We start from the raw sequence: 21,552 nt of genomic DNA, 5'->3' as shown, positions 1-21,552 counted from the left end.
GAAGCACCGCTTACACATAATTCAATGACTTTCATTCTTGAAGCAACCGTCGCATATCAGTTTCAGTCTCTGAAATGTAAATACTGTGTTGCAATGAACGACTATAATACTTTCAATATTTAAAAGGTAAATTAATATTGTCTAATAGAAACACGGGATGCCACCGGACGCTATATTTATAGTATTTATTTGGTGGGGGGGGGGGGGGGGGGGGATAATATTGCTATGCATTACGATAAATAGAGTCAAGTCAGCTATTTTGTAATTAATAAGATTTTCTTTCTGTCTTTTGAATTGCAATTACGACTATACCGTTAAGGGCGTGTGAGTACAGTGACAATGTCCTCCTCAAAAAATACTTTAGGAATTTGTCATGGAGTCTCTCGCTGCTGTGGACTGGTTCCTTAGGGAAGAGCCGGGAATGCTGGCGGGTTGTGAGGAGGAGACACTGACAGGGAGGAGGTCTCTTCCAATGCGGTTATTGAGGGTGCAAACGTCTTCCTTGAGGTCGCCCGACGAGACGACAGAGTCCTGCTCAGGAGCGCCGTTCCTCCCTCTCTTCTTGTCCTCTTCCTTTTTCCACTTCATTCGCCTGTTCTGGAACCAGATCTTTATGTGCCTCTCTGTTAGGTTCAACATGACGGCCAGTTCCACCCTTCGGGGCCTGGAGATGTACTTGTTGAAGAGAAATTCCTTTTCCAACTCCAGCAGCTGAGCCCTGGTGTAGGCGGTACGTGTGCGCTTGTTTTCTTCCTGTTCCACCATAAAGGAACCCCCTAAAGAGAGAGAGAGAGAGAGAGAGAGGAAAATTCATCAGCAGTGGCTTTAGTTATTCTGTTTCTCCGGATCCTACTGTTAACATCGGCTGATTGCAATAAGAACCAAGTCAAGGCACATACATCACATGCATAAGTAGAAATAGTCAACCCAGGACACGAAGCAATTCCATTCAAATGCACAATGTTTGAAATGACCGATATGCTGTCCATTCCCTGAAGGTTCAGGTGGAGAATATGGGATAAATTCAGATGCGTCTACTTGTCTGGTATACACTATTGCTGCTTATTGCTGTCTGATTCGATGAGATAAAGATCAATAATAGCCCAGATTATGCAAAAAAAATACCCCATTAACTTTCCATTTGCATACATTTCGGTCCAAAGCAATGTTAACTCTTCCAGCAGATTTTGACTAACTGATGTGAAGTGTTTGGTAATCACATATTCCCGTAATATCCCTTTAAAAATAATACTTTGGTCACCTTTTTATGGGGCAGTGCTGTGCACAATTGGCTGTCACGTTTCACTCAGAATTTACAGAGTCAATTCACTTCGTAGTGTATTCTGTGAAGCGCTTCGAGACTCAACGACGTGATAAACGCTTTATCAAATTCCAGGATTATTATTATTATAATGTATCCCAATAAATAAATAAATAAACTTTACTCAATGTCACATCGAATCGTATTAATGGCAAACATCATTTCTGTGTGTTTTTTTTAGGATTATACGCAGGGAATCGAGTATTTGTCTTAAATAAAAGATATGTTTTTGTCCTGGAGTTTCTCGTGAAAAAGTACTTTACTCGAAATCTAAGTAACATCAAAGGTACGAAATATGTTGCTGGAGAGGAGATGCAAGATTATTTTCGACAGGTTTGAATGGCGTGTATTTTAACAACTGTTTGGTTCGTACCAACGGGTAATCATCATCATCGATCATCATAATAATATCACTAATAATAATCTTTGCAAACGCCTTAAAGTGCTTCACATGATCTGCTGTCTATTTTGTCGGCGAAAGTCAGGTAAAATTGTTACAACAACGATTGGCATTGCATTATCTTGTTATGTTCATATAAGGGGATAGCAAGGCAGTGGTTACACTGGATCATTACTAAACCACGTCAACATGTATGTTATGGACCGCCGTAACAGAGCAGGCGTTATCCAACACAATACTGTAATCCAATTTCCTCACGAATAAAGCAGGCGAGTTTCCAAACATAACGAATTCAAATGTATTTTACACATAACATCACATTCATTTCGAAATACAAAGCATCGTGGCATTTTACTAATGTACGACATGGCAGGTGTTCAGCATTTACATATAAATATATATTTATGAAACATAATTATCTTTAGGGGTCAAATGTATTAGGTACACCGGGTATTGAATTCAACGACGCTATTTGCATTCATATTCAGCAAAATGCAATATAAAGCAACTTCCTCGTGTACGCAAATCACTTTATGCATTTACTTAAAATGACTTGGTCGTAACTTCATTGCTGCCTGTGGGACTTTGCTGTGGGCAAATTGGAAATCGCATTCGCCTACAAAATAGTCACTACGAGCTAAATTTACATTAAGTCCCGTGAAAAGCTTTGAGATACCCACCCAAATCGAAAGGCGTTGTTTCAAATGCAAAAACAGTTATTTTAGAGCTTGCATTCTGTAGAATGATGTCTCCGAGCTTCAATTCTATTAAATATTATGAGATTCAAACAGGGCTTTTGCTTACCCGTGGATTTTGCTCAGGGTAAAGATATATAAGCATTTTGAGCCATTAATTACGTTACATTTGCGACTAAACTTTACAGATATTAATAATAAATAACATCCCATACATTTGATAGATCTCATGTCATTGAAACATCTTAAAGGGTTTCACAGAATATATTGTAACGTGTATTTTATAGTATGTATTAACTGTGTATTTTGTGGGAAAAACGTAGCAACCAATTGCGCACAGCAGTGTCCCACAAATAACAGTGGATTGAGTGACCATTGTTGGGAAGAATTATTACCCCCGAAAATGATCCACATATCGACTGAAAACCGAGCTCCTACTTACTGCTCGGTAAGGAGAGATGCGTGGAGTAAGGAAACTTGCCAAGGGGCTTTCAACGTTGTTGTATAGTTGCTACTAAAAGAATGAATGGGAATATCGACATTAATATTCTTTCCCATTTGAATGTAGGGATCGTTGCAATTCAGGTTGACTCACGCAGTTTGAAAGAGAATTCGTGAGAACCCAATGCTTTGCAAAGTTTTCTGTAAAGTAAAAACCCGCCTGTCAAATTGTAATCTGATAGATTCCCCCCAATTTTGGGAAAGTGCTTCAGTGGGATTGTTCCACATTAACGTTTAAATACCATTTAGAGATTGGACCGTCACTGATTCCTATAAGAGTGTTAAAGTGGAGTCCTGTAGCTCAGTGGTTAGAGCACTCGCTTTGCAAGTGAGAGACCTGAGTTCAATTCCAGGCAGAGGGCGAAACCTTGGGCAAGTTTCCTTACTCCACACAGAGCCTAATAATAATCCCTCCTAAACCAAAAACAATAATAAATTGGTCATTTTCAATCTACGACTGTTTGTGGGACATTGCTGTGCGCAATTGGCTGCCGCGTTCGCCCACAAATATACAGTCAATTTACTTTACAGTGTCTTCTGTGAAGCGCTTTGGGACTTCCTCCTGACATGAAAAGCGCTATATCAAATGCAAGGATTATTATTATTATTATTATTAAAGTGTATGTTTTAAATGTTTCAGTGTCAAAGTTTGTTCCTGTAAAGAAAGCAACCAGTTTGCCAAGTGTATTTAACATGTCGAGAATATTCCGATTCTATTGAGACACAATAATACTGTCCAGTTAGCATGGTGTTCTGCAACAGAATAAATATAACTGCTGTAAAACTACTTGTCCATTACAAGCGCTTCGAAATACTACCCTGCGTGAAGGGCGCAATATAGATGCAAATGTGTTGTTGTTGTTGTTGTTGTACTGTTGCATGTTTATGTTCTTATTTACATTCTGTTAAAGAAAGCGATATTTCAGCAAGTCACGTCAGAGACATCATAAACGATCCTCCTGTTTAACTTGGTTGTACGTGTCGTAAAAATGTATTTACTGCGCTTACAATAACGTCAAGTGCAATCATTTACTTGCGCCTGGGATTAGGTGCAGCAACTCTGTGCACTGTTAATGGTTCCCAATGCAATCGTTTAAGTGCGTTAATAAAACAGAAGCAGACGTTTCACTCTAGTTTGGGAGGAATGGGAGCAACAAGTGTGTTACAACTGAGGCGAAAAGTATTTTATGTTACTAATTCGACAGCAGTATTGCCCTTGTCTTGTCTTCTGAGAGCCTGAGCAATCAATACAGTATAAAGCTCAAGGCCTTTCCACCTTGTGGCTTTCTGAACAGTTTCCGCAGAGGGGCACAGGTACAAAGCGTTCAATGTCATAGCTGGTTAATCGCAAGGACAACAACAAGCTATATTTTCATTTTAGGATTGGGAATGAGGTGATGTACTTCTTAATATACTTCCCTTCTTGTGATATGCTTCAACAGTGCGGGGTCTGATCAGTTTCACTCTTAGCGCTGCTTACATTACAGGAACGGAGATTTATAACACTAATAATAATAGTAATCCTTACATGTGATATAGCGCCTTATCACGTCTTCGAGACGTCTCAAAATATATATTCACAGAACATACTGTAAAGTGAATTGACTATATTATGTAGGCGAAACGCGACAGCTAATTACGCACAACAGTCGTGGATTGAGTGACCATATTATTATTAATTTTATTTTTTCTGAAGGGATATATGTATATATAATCCTATATTATACATATATACATATATTATAAGCCTTCAATCCTCCATTGAAAATATCTGGTTGGTCTGGACAGAAGTTTTGAAACGCAACGCGATCGGTGTTTCCATCCAATTATCCATTAAGATTACTAAGAAGGTTATTCTGTTCATTCAGAGACCCGATCTAATGGAACAATTTGAGTAATTAATATTAGTTAATAAATTATTAGTCAGGAAGCTTTCAAACTGTTGTTCGAACTCGCTTCTTCACTGGATCGCTCAATTCGATGGTTAACAATATTACTAATAGCAAATAAAGCGATAATTGCTGCTGTCTCATTATGTCAAAAAGTGCATTAATAGACGATTAAAATGACAACGAAAAGTGCAAGTGAAATACAATTTAATATACCCGCAATGATCCTAAAAACACAGTAAAAAAGTTCGACTGAAACACCAGTGAAAAGTCAAATCGCTGCCTGGCGCTGAATTGCGCCCAACTATTGCCACATGTTGTTGTATGATTTTCAAACAGAAACATGTCGGAAATGGCTGTTGCTGTAATGTGTAAATGATCTGCTCGCTTTCTGTGGGTGGGAAACACCGAGCCCAGTTAAATCCTGCATCTTACATGCCATGTAAGTCCACCTAAAACAACTAAATGCGGTCTAACAGTGTTGTCGAGCTATGGCTATGGCTGTAGAGATAGATCATCGTTCTGCTTAAATCAGTCGCTTTTTTTGCCAATTGGAAAAGTGCCTCCAAATCCAAGTCAACTCCAGAACCTCCACTGCTCGCCATCGTGAAAATAAAACATAAGCTGCTAACGTGTTCTCCTGGAGAGTCACGCCTGAAACTGGGCTGCGTTTCTATCTCAGCTCACAATTGACCTGTTGTGAATTTCCACCGATTTCTACTGTTATTGCAAATCATTTTGCGTTTGGGTCAAAGTAAAACTCGCTGTAAAATTGCCTTTTCCCCACCCGATAGTTTATGTCAGTTTATATGGAAACACCCCTCCACACTCCTACTCACACGCACACAAACCAAGACACGGGCACACAACTGGAACCAGTCAGTATTATCTCAGTAATGGGAAAGGGGGAAAAAAAAATATTTTTTTCAAAAAGCAAATGTTTAAAACTAAAAATCAGATATTACAATGCGAGTTGTTAAAATATTTCCAGATGACTGAAAAGTGGAATTAATAATACCTCTTTTTCTAACCATGACAAATAGAAAGGGGTTGGACTGAATGGTTTATTTTGCTTTGGGAGAACTGCTTCGTGGAATATTGATAATCTTTTCTTTCTGACCAAACGTGCGCTAAATGAGTAGCAGCGAAAATAACGTTTAAAATGCAATCAGCTTTAAAACACACCGTTTGTGATAGGAATAATCCAGAATCATTATCACGTTTCTTAAAAAAAATGATCTGCATTGATCTGCACAGATTTGCTTGAGATCGAGAGAGAAAAAACTCTGCGCGTATTTACTTGGAGAATGGGTATAGTTGTTGAAACAACGCCCCTGTTAATAGATGTTTGTTTATGTAATGGGTTGCGATTTGTGTTTTATGACTTGATACAGACAAATCTGGAGTAATTATACATATATTGATCCCTTTACAACTACCAATCACATTATCATCCAGATGCGCGTTGCTTTTCGCCTCCGAATTCATTTAGAAGTTTGCCATCATTAGATTTTAAGTTATTTCCAATAATTGATAATAACGTTGTATCTCATGTGGTTCGGGCAAATGATCGATTCGGCTCGATTTACGTCCTTTTCGGAAATATGAGAGCTCGCATTTTATCGCTCCTGGGATATTTGGTCTACGATTTTACAAGGCAGCAAATTCGGATGAAATAAAAACTGGATGAAGGAAACTGCAGATGGATGCTGATGTACTTAGTTGGTTCCAGGGTCACCTTGTGGTGCTTGTTTTGAAAAGCCCCTCATTTAGTATAATAATAATAATAATCCTTGCATTTAATATAGCGCCTCAAAGCGCTTCAAGAGGTTCACTGTAAATTGCAGTGATGTATTTCAAGGCAAACGCGACAACTAATTTGTTCACAGTAGTGTATCATAAGCAGTTACGTGTCTTAAACAGCCATGGAGAGAATTATCAATTTTATTTGGAGGATTGTTGGACAGGAACACCAAGAGAAACTGCCTTCTCTTTTCCAATAATTCCCGAATGGATTGACTATGTTTAGTATTGCCTGGTAACATACTGTAACTTTCCAGTCATTTTGTTTTTGTTCATTTACCCATTCAAATTGTATGAGTAGTGCTATCGGGTTGTGCGTTGTTTCTAAAACAAAAATAGAAGTCGTGAAAATGTTTTCCTGCAGGAACATCGAAACAGACTCAAATTTAACCAGGTCCAATTGAATTATTTTTATTTTGAAATCAATAGAGATAATTGCAGGGCATCATTCCAGTTTCAGTTTTTAAACAAGTAATTTAGTTGGTTTAAGCATTTGCGCTTAAATGACTCGTAGGAGTTTGCAGGTGCGAATAAAACAGGTGTTTTGTGTAGTTTAAGTACATTGTTTTATTCGTAATATCATCCCAACAGCTGTTGAATACTAAGCAATATTAATACACCAGGCTGTGGTAATAAACAATGCCACCATTTTGTTAGAAATGATCAGGATAATAATATCCACTCTGTATGAATATTAATTGTATTAAACGGGATGGAATATTCATTCCTGATGAAGAAATGACATTGATATCATCTGATACTCCTGCCCCAATTGGTGACTCGTTCCATCACTTCCTAAATTCACATTCATTTGGAAAATTAACAATAACAACAACAATAACAGCAACAATAATAATAATGATCCTTGCATTTGATATAGCGCCTCGTCTCGTCGGTGAGTCGTTCCCAAAGCTCTTCGCAATATATTACTGGAAAGTGCGTTGAACCTGTGTATTTTGTGGGCGAAAATATGGCTTCATAAGGAAGTCTGGAGCACCTTACCTGGCCATTGTCCTTTCCAAACGTGTGCATGGGATTTGGTAGATTTCATCCAAGGAAAGGGCAGGTGAGTTCTGCTGCGTTCGTCTAAGGCTCCGATTTCGGAGCTGTTTCCAAAGCAAGCTCCCTGGGGAGTGTGAGGGTGCTGTGGGTGGTGCAGGTGGGAGACTCCGGGATCCTCTGATATGGCAGGCACTTCGAAAGGAGAAATATCAGGAGGACTCCCTTGGTCAAGCCCCGACAAGGCAGGGTTGGCGTAAGGTGTCTGTGGCTGTCTGCCCACGTAAAGACATGCTGGCGGACTTTGATTATATTCCTGGGCTGGTTGTCTCTGATAAGCACACGATTCTTTATACATTTGAGCTGGTGCATAATAATGTTCCTCGCTATTCATGGCTACTGGGATCCCGACAATTGAAACATAAGGAATTGTCCTTAATTTACAGTTTCATAGTCTGCCTGACTTGATCCACTAACCAAAATAACACCTGACACTGTGTTATGCTCCTATAGAGAACTACCAATAGATCATGTGATTTACTTGCTACAACCTATTGGACTACAATTTCCAGATAAGAGCACTTGGGTCAACTTTATCTGTTTGACTCATTGGATTTCATCTGCTTTCCATAGTTTAGTTACAATGGAAACTTGCCTGAGTGCCAGGCGACGTGCCTTTCCCTCTTGTAACAAATGTCAGTTTCATTCAAGAAGAAAACTGTTATGTGCTTTCTCAATCAAAAAAAAACAGGTGGCAGGTATATACTGGCACATGGTCAGTTAGCTCTTTGCTTCATTCCGGTGTGAATCAGGAGAGTTACACAAATATGCTGAATTTTAAACATTTAACTTAGAAAATGTATCACCAGATGTGAATGGTATCAGTGATAGATTAGACAGGGCCTGTTATCGCATTTTGAGTAATTTCGCCCTGGGAACCACGGATAAAAAGACAAAAAGAGGGATTTTTTTCAGCAAAGGAAGATTAGCTACTGTTTTCCTGCCTGAATGACCAGGATTAACACTTTTGCGATGAAGTGTGTCAACACCGAGTACACGCGTGCATTTTAATTTGTTTCAATTCGATCTGAAAAACGTTGTGCTCCAAAAACACACCTCGATTAAGAATTGCCTCCAATACTGTCTTGTATTGTACCGTCAGCAATTTATGTGGTCCTGGTGTCCAGTCATCAGTTGAGCTTTCGTTTCCATATCATCTGTGGAAACGTCAGATTATGTGTTCTCTTTTCTTCTTCCCTTTCCTTTCGCTCGTTGTTTTCTTGACTTGCTTTCCTCTATGTTAACCTGGTCGATCAATTATTGATTTGCTACGTGTTTTTTTTTGCTGTTGAGAAAAATACAACACGTTCTCCGGGTTTGGCTGTCACATGTTTTAGAGTCTACTTTCATAAGTCTACACACCATCAAATATTGACTTTCGATTAGGCTGCTATCCTAAGACATTCTGACGAGAGAGAGAGAGAGCATTACCTTATATAATGTTTATGATACTATTCCCTAAAAAGCATGACATAACTTTTCTGGGCGACTTGTTTATCCCCCGAAGACAATGTAACCGTTTTAAAGTTAAATATAAATAGTCCTGGTATCAGTTAGCGACCGATAGCGACTGCATTGATTATTGGGAGTTTTTTCTTATATATAATTCACAGCCAGTGTTGACCTTTCTGGATGATATGGTAGTACTTGCTGTTGGTTGACTTGGTGACAAGGATATGAGGAGGCGGGGAACTAGTGGAAAGGACAAAGATCGCTTCACTACCTGTGCTCAGTCATGCTTTCTCACACAGAGAGTATTGACTTTGCACTCCTGCCGTAATTGCACATTTCTGCAAATTTTTACCCATTTAAACGCTTCATTTAACCCCACGTTGGGTTTCTGCTTAACCTGTTGACGGTGGGGGGGGGGGGGGGGGGGGGGGGGAGGGATTTATATAAATCGTTTAAGAGGGGCACCACTTCTTTTTAGCCCTCTCTTCCCTTTTTGTTTCGGTCAAGCCAACTTTTACACCGGTTTGGACAGGGTGCGTTTGTTAATTATCGTTTTGTGGCGAATTTTACGCCATTCTGCATGGTCAAGATCCCATCGGATTAAACACTCTTCGGCAATTTTTGAAGCGCACATGACACGCTTTATGTGAAAGCTTTATCTATGAGATGGTCAATATTTACTGGAAATCTGCGATTCGTGTCTTACAGGCTGTCGGAAAATTCTGAAACAAGCGCAGTTTTAACGACCGTAAAGGGACTCACATTGAATTATAATATTTCTCATAATTATGCAATTTGGTATGATCATAAAAGCCAAGTCCATTAACGTTAACATGGGTTTCCGCTGCGTGAATCCATTCTCCTTTGCCATAAAACGGGACAGTGAACATTTGACTCAGTATTGAGCCATTAACCAATTGCTTTCTCGAGCCATTAAACACCAGCTCTTATGGATAAATAAACAGAGAAGGTTGTAAACCAATTACTGAGGATAGTGAAAAAGTATTTTATTAGCACGAATTACTGATAGTCAGCCAATTAGTTCAGTAGAAATTTTACACAACAATTTTCATTTCATTCGGATGAGAAAGAGCTACCGATTGGAAGATATTGATAAACATGAATCTAAACACTTTATTTTCGGTACATTAAATACGGTCCAAAATACAGGAACCGCGTCCTGCAGAGAATTGTTGCTCTGCCGTTTACAAGAGAAAGACCATTATAATAACTCGGGTAGATTTTAAAATAATATCGATCTGTCCAGTCCAATCGAGAGCAATTTTCTTTGCAAATAACAGAACAGGTAAATGCAAACTTTTATGTTTGACATTTGTAATGTAGTCCGCTATACAAGGAGAGTTAAATAGATTTTAAACACAAGTTTAATTATTATAGTAATAATAATGTCAAAGTTAAACCAAAACGCGGACATAACGTTTTAGAGTAACATTGTGTGATCTGTACAATAGCGGATCGAGTGGATCAGAGTAGAATACTAAATGTTTGAACTGCAGAGAAGCCATGAAGACGCCTTTTCCTTACTTCTTGGCTATTGCTATTAGTTTTCACAAGTTGCACAGTCGAGCCTATGATGTTTGGAAGCAACTTGTATCCTACATGGAAAATATCCTCTTCATTGGAATCCACATAGTGCAAACTACTTGACTGGGTATTATGAACAAGGATCTGAGATACTCATAACTCAATTATAATCCTTACGCTTTATAAAGCGCCATTCATGTCGGGAGGACGTGTCAAAGAGCTTCATAGGATGTACTGTAAACTGTTATGAATGTGTATTTTGTAGGCGAACATTTACGCGCATAAATGCCCACAAACAGCATGAAGCGAATAATCAATTTTATTTGGAGGACAAACCAACACAGAACTTAGAAATAAATATTAATTTCGACTGCACAACAGTCCAATGTTTTGCAAAAACGAATGTAACAGGAATTTGTAGTTGAAATGGTTCTCTCCCTACTATACGAATGTGTATTTGAGAACAATATTCCTTAATATTTCTCCATAAAGGTTGCACTCACATATTCACTAAAGTTTCTGTGTTCAATCCTACTCATTGTCATGTTTCTATTATTTTAATGTGCTTTTTCCTTCAAAGCTTAGAGCATTTGAATTTACACTAAAGGATAACACAATAGCAACAAGAAATACAATTTTCAGATTCACACAATAACTGGTCCTTATGGTGTGAGTGTAAATTTGTTTTTGCTTCATGTGTGCTTTACAAATATTGATTGCCAGTGAAGTCTTTCAGCCAATCTACCCATAAGATAGCTACAAAACGCATCCAGAGGTGATTGAACAGTCAAGTATAGTTATAATTGTACAAGGCAAGGTCACTGCTGTAACTGACTGAACAATAGTTTCCCAATTGCAGCCTGAAAGCTGGAGTTAGTATCTATCCTGGATTTCCATTGAATTTCAAAGATGCTATTTTATTAGCACATTCTTAATTCTCCTACTTTGTAGTAGCCAAGTGAAGTCATTGGAAACATGTTCTTTTAATAATTGTTTGCCTGAATTAATTCACAGTCTCCTTTGCTTCACCTCTGACAGTTAATTAATTATACTAATAAACCATGCATTTGATGCAGCATCTTATCATGTCAAAATGTCTCAAAGTGCTTCACCATTTTCCATAAAGTTTAATGATTGTATTTCTAGGCAAACATTAACACTCACACTGAATAGTATTGATCAAAATCCAAATTACTTAAACATCCAGATAGGTCTAATGCTTGACTGATGAGATGAGTGTGGAATGGAATCCTCAACAGTGTGTATAATCTTATTATGTATAATCTATAGAAGAGAGTTACTGATGACACAACATAAGGAGAACAGGAGACTTCCAGGATTGATGGCAAATGCATTTTAACAGAAACATGTACAGCAATACACACAAGTAAATAATTGTGACCATGAGAAAGAATTTGTATTTTTCTAGTACCTCATCATGTTGAAATGTTTAAGAGCATAGTTATTGTCATATCTAGTGACTGTTCTTGTAGGCAAACATGGCAGCCATTTGAAACGGTAAGGTTGGTTCTACGTGACCAGCAATCCTCTAGAATGATCCGGAGGATTGCAGGTCACGACACCAGGACAAATTCCATTCTCCTTTTGAAAAGTGCCCATGGAACCTTTAAAATCCACCTGAATACAAGGAGACGGGATCTTGACTTAACATCTCATTCAAAAGATAGTAGTCTGACAAAGCAGCACTCCCCAAATGTGAAGTGGGTTTTGGCTAAGGCTATGAATTCCTTTCCATAATCCTCCTGAACCAGAGAAGAGTGCTACCAACTGGAACACGCTGCTGTTATAATTATGTAATGACCTGATTAGAGCAAGACAATTATACTACAGGCACTCATACACTTTGATACCTGCAATGTAACATGCAAGTCAGTAGACTGGACTGAAGAGACTAACAGATTAATGACTTTCATCATTGCAGGTATCAGGATTAGCAAATTTACACCTTTTTCACTTTGCTTTGGCTGTAGTGTCCAGTCATTCCAGTCTGTGACAGACTGTGCAACAACCTTCAATGCAAGTAAAATAGAAAGAAAGAAGTTGTATAGTACTTTATTGTGTCAAAATGTTGCAAGCTCTTCATAAGTAATTATTGTCATGTGCAGTGACTATTGTAATAATAATAATCCTTGCATTTGATATAGCGCTTTTCACGTCGGGAGGACGTCCCAAAGCGCTTCACAGAAAACACTGTAAAGTGAATTGACTGTATATTTGTGGGCGAACGCGGCAGCCAATTGTGCACAGCAATGTCCCACAAACAGTCGTGGATTGAAAATGATCAATTTATTATTGTGTTTCGTTTTGGAGGGATTATTATCAGGCGTGTAGAGTAAGGGAACTTGCCCAAGGTTTCGCCCTGCCTGGAATTGAACCCAGGTCTCTTGCAGGCAAATGCAACAGTACTATGTGCACAGCAAGATGCAACAAACAGCAATGAGCCTAATGACTAATTTTGTGTGGAGGATTGTTAGACAAAATAGAACACTTTATATATTCTCCTCTAAGTGCATATGTCCACTAGCCTCCACTGCTACCGCCAAATATCGATCATTTGTTAAACTTGCAAAGGGCTAGAATCCTGATGACTCCTCAATAACTTTACAAATCTCAAGTATGGACCAATCTTGTCCTCAGAAATTTATGAACATAATGTTTTTCTTTCAAAGGTTTGCTTTGCGCCAGCTCTATTCACACTGGATTTATCATATGGCCAAAGGAAAGTGACAAAGGTGTAAGTTTACTGATTCCTGAAGCCAACGTTATATTGGATTTCACATTGATTTAAATAAAAACTGTACCTAATTGATTCAATCTCTTTAATATAACTACAATATTAGAAAGGTACAACAATGTAATTTCAAATAGCCAAACAATTGTGAGGTGAAGCAGTTGAAAAAAACACTAATAGAATGCTAGGATATAGAGATAGAGCAATAGAAAAGAGGTCCATAGAAGTTACTTTAGGCCTTTATAATTCACTGCTTAGACTGCGTTGCTTACAACTCAGAATGCTCTGAGTTGTTTACCCTACAGCAAAGCTAAACATTGGGTTTAGCTGCACTGAGTGCAATTTATGTTAGGGAAGATTGAAACTGTTCATGTCAATTCTCTCTGCAGTGTTTCATCCTATCACTTGTTTGCAGGGCTATGGGGAGAGAACGGGGGAGTGGGATTGAATTGGATAGCCCTTTTCTAAGAGCCGGCACAGCACAATGGGCTGAACGGTCTTCTTCTGTGCTGTATAATTCTATGATTCTATGATTCAAATCCCTTCATGCCATAGCACCTCCCTACCTATCCGATTTTCTTAGCCCCCTACTCCACATCAGCTGCCTCCACTCGGCTGGTTCCGGCCTCCTGTTTGTCCCTCATCCCCTCCGCTCCACCATCGGTGGCCTTGCCTTCAGCTACTATGCCCCGAAACTCTATAACTCTCCCTCAATTCCTTCACCTTTCCCCCTCCCTCCCCACCTTCAAATCCCGCTTAAAGACTTTCCTTTTTGATCGTGCTTAAGTCACCTCCCCTCTCCCTCTCTCCCTGGCTCGGCATCAGTCCACCACTGTAAAGCGCTTCAGGATTTTCTACAGTTCACCAGTAAAGCCCCTGGTCTCAGTCATTGGCGTAAAGAATTGTGCAATATCCATAGATTATGAGATGATGTCATTCTGATCTTCCTCATCTTTTATTGTCACCTGAGAGGCACCAGAGGTCAAAAATTACTCCTCTGACACATGCAAAACTGAAGCATTGTGAGAGACTGGCCAGCGTGTTGGCCACAAATAACCATTCAGTGAAATAATTATTTTTATCTGAGGGAATCTTGGTCAGGTCACTGGGAGAAACTCCCTTCACTTTGAATAGTGCCATAAGATCCTTAACTTCCACCTAAACAGGCAGACTTTATCATCTCATCCAAATCCTTTGAAAATACATCAATTGCTTTGCACTTGGAAGCCTCAATTCCCATAGAAGAGTTTGACTTGATACAGCCCTATACCAAATGCCAGGCTTATTATTATTATCTGAACACTTAGATTATTGCTAGTTTATAACTCACTCCTGTGAGACATGTGATGATATTATTCAGAACTGATGTGACATTAGTCTTTTGCAATCTGCAATTTAATTACAATAATTGGTGCTGTGTTTGTTCCTGTTTTATTGAATAATAACAACATATTTTATTTTTTAAATAAATCTGTATAATAGAAGTGACTACTTCATCTTTGGATTCAGATGGTATACCTAAAACACTTGAAGTTTGTTTATCTAGTTTACAATATCAGCTAAATCCCATGATTAAATTCCTGCTTTCTTCTGATTAACTATCTATAAATTGTTATCTGTTGACTTTGTTAGGCTCTAAATTCCCTTGTCATTTTATTTTCTGACAGTGGAATACTTTTCTCAGTAGTTTAGGTAACACTGCAATGCATTGAAGGGAACAGAACTGAGATCCAATCTGCCTGTTAAGGTAGACGTAAAAGAACCCATATACAATTCATGTACGGAAGTGTCCCACAAACAGTCATGGATTCAGTGGCCAAACTTATTTAAAAAAAGATTATTACCCCCAGAAAAGCAATCCACCAATTGACTGACAACCAGGTTCCTACTTACTGCTAGATAAACAGAGGCATGTAGAGTAAGGAAACTTGCCCAAAGTATCGCCCTACCCAAGAATCGCACCCAGGTCCTTGACACAATGATTAATCCCTTGGGTTACATCTCAATTCACCCAAACATACCCAAATAATTGATTCCATCATTACAACATAAATACCAGCCACCTCCACTCCCTCAAATCTCAGGTGTGCTCTGCTGAACGCACCTGGTGCAAATCCAAATTACCGGTTCACCATCAGATCTGGCAGAACTGCAACTGGAGGTTAATGGTAGAAAACAAATATAACAACGTTTCTAAAACATGAACTTCAAGAAATATTTTCAAATTGTTTAAAAGTAATTGGCGTGTTTTCAATATATTGTCAAAAATACATTAGAGAATCACAAATAACAATAGTGTGAGAAATTACTTAATTCTAGTGGTTTGTTTAAATATCATGTTCATGTCGTGCGTGTTTTGCTGCCGTGTTTCACCCACAAAATGCACAACCGATTCACTGTACAGTGCATGCTCTGAAGCGCTTTGAGACGCCTCGAAGACATGATAAAGCGCGATATCAAATGCAAGGATTATTATTATAGCTCACTCTTGACCTGCCAGTCAATATATTTGTGACAGAAGCAGCTGTCTTGTAGACTACAAATCCCAGAACTCCGAACTCCCATGTAATTTAGCATTTTACAGCAATAAAACGCCAGGGGTCGCTGCAGCTTTATCCAGATGGGAGTGTTCTGTTGAGATACAGGAATGCAACCAATGCATTACAAAGGTGTTGTCACCAACTCTTCACACGTTTGCATCGCAAAATTAAAATAAAGAAAATATTTGGGGAATAAAAAGGGTTCGTGATTAATTCATCTTCTTTTGGCCAAACCGCAATGCCACAATCCAGCGTTTTGAGGCACAGTGTAAATATATTATGATGCATTATGATTTATAAGTGCTGATTATTTTGGACTGAAAGCCTAAAAGTTGAAACTTTTTTTTTATATGTAAGATTTTGTGTCTGGGTCTAATAGGATTTTTTTTGCCAAATTGACTTCAGAATTGCAAATGTATGTGTGTGTGTTTTCCACAAGTTTTTGTCTTACTTTGATATCTACTGCAGTATTTCTTGAGACTGTAAAAAATCTTCCAAATGTCTTCGAAACCATTGCAGTGCAGCCAAATGTGTACAGCTTTAACTTAAAACCAATACAGTACCGTTCACGAGTTGTTAAAACAGTGCATCTGCTTTTTAAATGCAAACAAAGTCATGAATAATGTGAGTTTTTCTGGGTGTTTGACACATGCGGGAACTTATTACAATGCTCAAGAGTATTCATACCAAACTGAAGCTTCTATATATGCAGAGAAACCTCTACTGTTCAGCGCCTTGGGACGTAATGTAATTTTGTTGTTGCATGCATGGAGATTTCCTTGTGTTTTGAATGGAGTTTCACCCCCTTCCAGGAAGGATTCGTGTTGCTTACCTAATGCTGAGGAGTATAAGGCACAGGTTGGTGAGAACCAAGGCTTGGGGACCCCAGAGTGCACGTTAGGGTACTGTTGAGTTTAACCAACTAAACCTATGTCACGAGAGCACTGCTTGCCAAGCTTTCCAGCTGGACTCTCCTACCTGTTAGGGTTTTGACTTGCAGGGCTAACAAGAGCTCGGTGGGAAGAATCCCTTCCTCAGTTATTCCTTCCAAGTACTGTGAATGAGCCAAACTGGCTGGTTTGTCATGGGAAGCCCCCCCCCCCCAAGGCAGTGCTGATATGCCTGGTTCAGGAACTGGACTATTGAGACCACCACTGAAGGTTCAATATTCGGTTACCTTTGAGCCATCTCAATCCTGAAGAGATCCTGCCTCCCCTTCCCCAGAGAACTAAGGTAAGACCAAAGTAGTCATGAACATATTTGTGTACCTCCTGTTCAGGTAAAGTCAAATTGTTACTTTATTGCTGATGTTGATTTTTAAAAAAAATATATAACAGCGTAATAAACGGGTTGATGGGTCATCCCTGGTTGAAGTTAACACGTACTCTTCTACAACACGACAAAGTAATCATTGACATTATTCACCCATCTCCTTGCCCATCCAGCCCATCTCTGCGCCAGCTCCCCTTCCCATGTCCCAAACTCTCCAACCCATCTCTTCTAACTAGTAAAGAGGAATTCAGAAAAGAAAAACAACTTATTCCACTGATGCCCAATCAGGTGAAACCCTGAATTGCTTGTCAGGTTTTTATCAAACCTTCCATTTGCCAGAATTGTGCATCCCCCTGGCTTTGCTCCAAACCATGTTTCAGGGCATCTCAGTTCAGCTGCAGTCCTTCACTCTTCAGTAATCGGCCACGATTTACCACCTGAGAGGAACAAGGTAATATTGGTGTAATAGCAGATAGATGCGGTGCATTTAACAGTGTTTTATAACACGTTAAATGGGTATGAGTGGCACTGTAGATAAATAAAATCGCCCCTGAATTCCCCATTCTACAGCTGTTGCTGAAAAATGTCCAGATCGCTTGACACTTATGCAGAGAAAGTACCTGAAAGAGGCCAGAAATCTCTGCCAACGCTGTCATAGTCAGCCAAGGAGACGGTTAATCTGGTGACATGAGAGGTTATTTAATAACTTGCTTGATATTTTAGAAGCCATTATTCCAGCGGAAAATAAAGACCACAAATACAATGTCTCCTCCTGCCTCTCAGCTGACATGTCATTGGCGCTTCCACTTGGAGATTAGTTGCCACACGACGGGACACCTCATCACAGAGGCATTAAGAAGCACTGAACACGTTCAGACCTGTGTGGGACTCAACGAGTTCATTGGGTGGATGTTACTTCCAGGAAATTTTTAAATCAAAAGTCTTTGAGAGGTAGGTGGGTGGGGGGGGGGATCATAAACCAATGGGGTTATGAAACCATCTATATTTGAGATGATTAGAAATTTGTGCCCCCCCCCCCCCCCACACCCCACACCACACACACACACACACACCCCTGAAGTCAGAAGAGGCTTCGTGTAGTTAATTAAAGATTGTAGGGGTCTGTGCATCTCTCTATATGAACGTGACAGGTTCTAAAGTGTCCCTTTCACTGGGACTTCATTTTTTTTTACGCACATGTTGCAGCGCCTTGGCTGAGGTATTGTTTTCGACAATAATGTGCATGTGCAGTATTTTTTTTTTTGGATGAATTCAAAGTCTATGAGATACAGTAACGCACACCTTTCAAACGATCAACCTCCAGGAAAACGGCTCATTGTATTATATGATCCGACAATGGAGAGCCAGTAAGTGTTCATTACTGGTAAGTGCGTCAGCATCTTGAGTGCACCATTCAGCATTGCTATATTTATCTGCTATTATGTAACATTTACACAGCTGCAGTTACTTTATCCACTAGACGACTGATAATCGGGGTTCTAATGAAAGAGGCAGAAATGATCATTTGTGAGTGAGCGCCTGAGCGGGCGCCTGCGTTTTATTGTTCTGCTTTGCTCTGCACATAGTCACGCACAAACTTTCAGCAAGTTATCAGCCTCATCGGATACAAGAGCGATTGCAAATGTGCAACAAACTGTAACACTCGAAGTAACGAGAATCGTGGCGTGAATGCGGGGGCTGCCCTTCTGACCCAAGGCTTATGCCAGTAAATGAATGAAAAGTGAGACCTCACTTGTGATACCTAACTACCTTACAGAATAAGGACCACATCTCCTTCACGACCAAACAATGGTCACACAGAAACAGCTACTAGAATATTATGCAGCCAATAACTTTCGCCTATAACATTCACAGTCACTGCACTTTGCAATATATCCTGTGAAGCGCTTTAAGACCTCCCTCTGATGAGAAAGGTGCTATATCAAATACAAGTATTATTATTATGTATTGCTGCAATCAACGAAACTGGGCTACGTTTCTGGCACTGTTATGATACTTTATTCTGCAGCTATCTTACATATGTTTATGGTTACCTTCTGTGTATTACATAAAGTTTCAAATAAAGTAACTGATCCCATGTAAGAATTTACTTTGTTGTGAAACAAATATTTATGGGTGAGATTTAGATCAATGTAGGATCTCCTTTAGGAACTTATATAAAGAGAAAATGCAATATTCAGATAGGATACATGCTAAATTAGGATACCGCCCTTTATTAATTTCTTCTATCAGTTTTGATGGTTTTAAATTCAGGCAAATGCATATTTTTTCTTGAATATTACCTAGGATTCATAATGTGTGGGGAAAAGACGTGCACGTGTATTAATATAGTAACTAGATCCTATTTTAATTTGAATGCAATACGCTATCAATATTTTGTTTAAATTATATCTGAAGGCATTCATACAGTATGGATCAAACGTTACGTTTCACCCAATTACACACTGCATTAAACTGTGTAAGCGTTCAGTGTGTTTGATTTTTTTAAATGTGGTAAATAATTAAGTGTGATAATAACAGAACAAAAACGTTTGGCCTGTATTTTGTTCCCTAGTATAATGCACGAAATAGTCATTGATATCCCCCCCCCAACCCTCCCAAATGAAAGAGCGTTTCCAGAGAAACATTGTGTGTGTTTTTTTAAAAAAAACACTACTCTGAACGGTCCATTTCTGGGGATACTTCAGGAAACGTCCACCGTGGCAGGAAGCTGTCAAGAGCTGACAGCACAGCACCCTTGGTTCCGTGAGTTAAAAAAAAATATGCAAAAAAAAAATAAAATAAATGACAAGTGCTAAGAAAAAAAATGAACCCAAATCGAGCTCTTTTGATGGCACACAAAAGCCACCGGGGGTAGACTTCTCCCCCCCCCCCCCCACCCCTTTCCAATGTACCCATCACCGTTTTGTCATGATGCTCCCAGAGAGAGAGAGAGAGGGAGAGGGAGAGGGACGGTCAAACGCTGGGTTCGCCACCTCGCCATCTAATTGAAACTGTGAATAGCTTTCTGCTTCCCCCCCCCCTTTCCATAGAATTAAACAATTTACCAAGTTCACGAAGCTGTGTCATGCTTCATGACTAATTCAGATATTTAAATCCGAGCGGTCAAAGCTTGGCTATTTGATGGCAGCCAAGCGCATTTATCAGGTCAGGAAGCGCACAATGAGCACAAGGGGTAGGAGGCAGTAGGAATTGTTTAATTGTGAGTTCGGTTGAGAGAGAGAGAAAAAAGAGAGAGAGAGAGAGAGAGGGAATTCACCCCCCCCAAAAAAAACGCCCACCAAAAAAAAAAAACCCACAACAACCACCCCCAAAACCTTCAAAAGAGAAAATCCCGTTTCTTTGGAGGGGGGAAAGCGTGTTGTAATGTTCTTGTCTCTCTCTCTCCTTTTATTCCGATACTTAGTTAATTGTACGTATCAATTACATCAAAAAAAAACCCTCGCAGTTCTCAGTGGGCTGCGCGGTGGCAAAAGATCCCACGTTTTATTATTTGGGTGACCCCTGACATTGCAGGTGCAGCCTTAGTGGGGAGAAAGAAGTTAAATTAACAGAATGAACATTTTATGTTCTATCATTGACTGGGATTCCGATTCAACGACCAATTTTAACCTGATCCACGTGCAATAAATATAATAGGATTTGCTGCAGGTCTTTAGTTTGGCAGCGAAGGGGAAGAAGAAAAAAAACGCCCAAGGGGAATGATAAAGATAGATACGAAGCCAAATGAAAGTGCAAGAGTTTTTGTGGCACGTTTTATTAAATCAAACAAATGGTGACGAGACCTCACAGCACTCGCACTTCATCTTCAGAATTGACATGGCCAAGAATTGGGTGTCATATTCACGGGGTGGCGTAGGCACAGCCAATTAAGTAGATTAAATTATATTAACATTTTAAACAAATTTGCTCCCGATGGTGCCATGTTCAAATAAGTGAGCAAACTTAAGTTCATGGCTTAAAGTCTGATTAAATGTTGTGGGTCCAAGGTCATGATCGATCACCACACACTGTCGGGATGAATTTCGTGAGTGGGTGCCTTTTTACAATTAATATCTCGAGCTGCTGACCCGTGGTTGTCCAAGATTTGAGTTTCACTCTTCGTTGCTTGAACGAAGATCAGCCCTTTTAAGTTGCCACGGGAACACGATATTTGAGCATCGACTGTTTAGTTTCACTGCTTTTCTTTGCTTTCTTACACACCCAGCAATACGAGGTGCATAAAAAGTTGTACATTTATACTTATTCAGTGTGACAAACACCGTGCCAGGAGGCACGACTCCAACACACCAGTTACACAGC

General features: G+C 39.4%; 1 protein-coding gene across 1 annotated transcript; it reads right to left on the bottom strand.

The window, feature by feature from the left end:
* Positions 1–360: 360 nt before the first annotated feature.
* pdx1 (pancreatic and duodenal homeobox 1) lies at positions 361–8,002 on the bottom strand. Its single transcript, XM_007900610.2, has 2 exons — positions 7,612–8,002; positions 361–776 (listed from the first exon to the last, which is right to left on the bottom strand). Exons 1-2 carry the CDS (start codon positions 8,000–8,002, stop codon positions 361–363), a joined length of 807 nt encoding a protein of 268 aa, XP_007898801.1.
* Between the last annotated feature and the right edge of the window lie 13,550 nt (positions 8,003–21,552).

The sequence above is a fragment of the Callorhinchus milii genome, unplaced genomic scaffold (genome assembly GCF_018977255.1).
Source record: "Callorhinchus milii isolate IMCB2004 unplaced genomic scaffold, IMCB_Cmil_1.0 Scaffold4, whole genome shotgun sequence".
Lineage (NCBI taxonomy): Eukaryota > Metazoa > Chordata > Chondrichthyes > Chimaeriformes > Callorhinchidae > Callorhinchus > Callorhinchus milii.
Note: the sequence above shows the minus strand (reverse complement) of the source record. Positions and strands in the feature narration are given on the sequence as shown.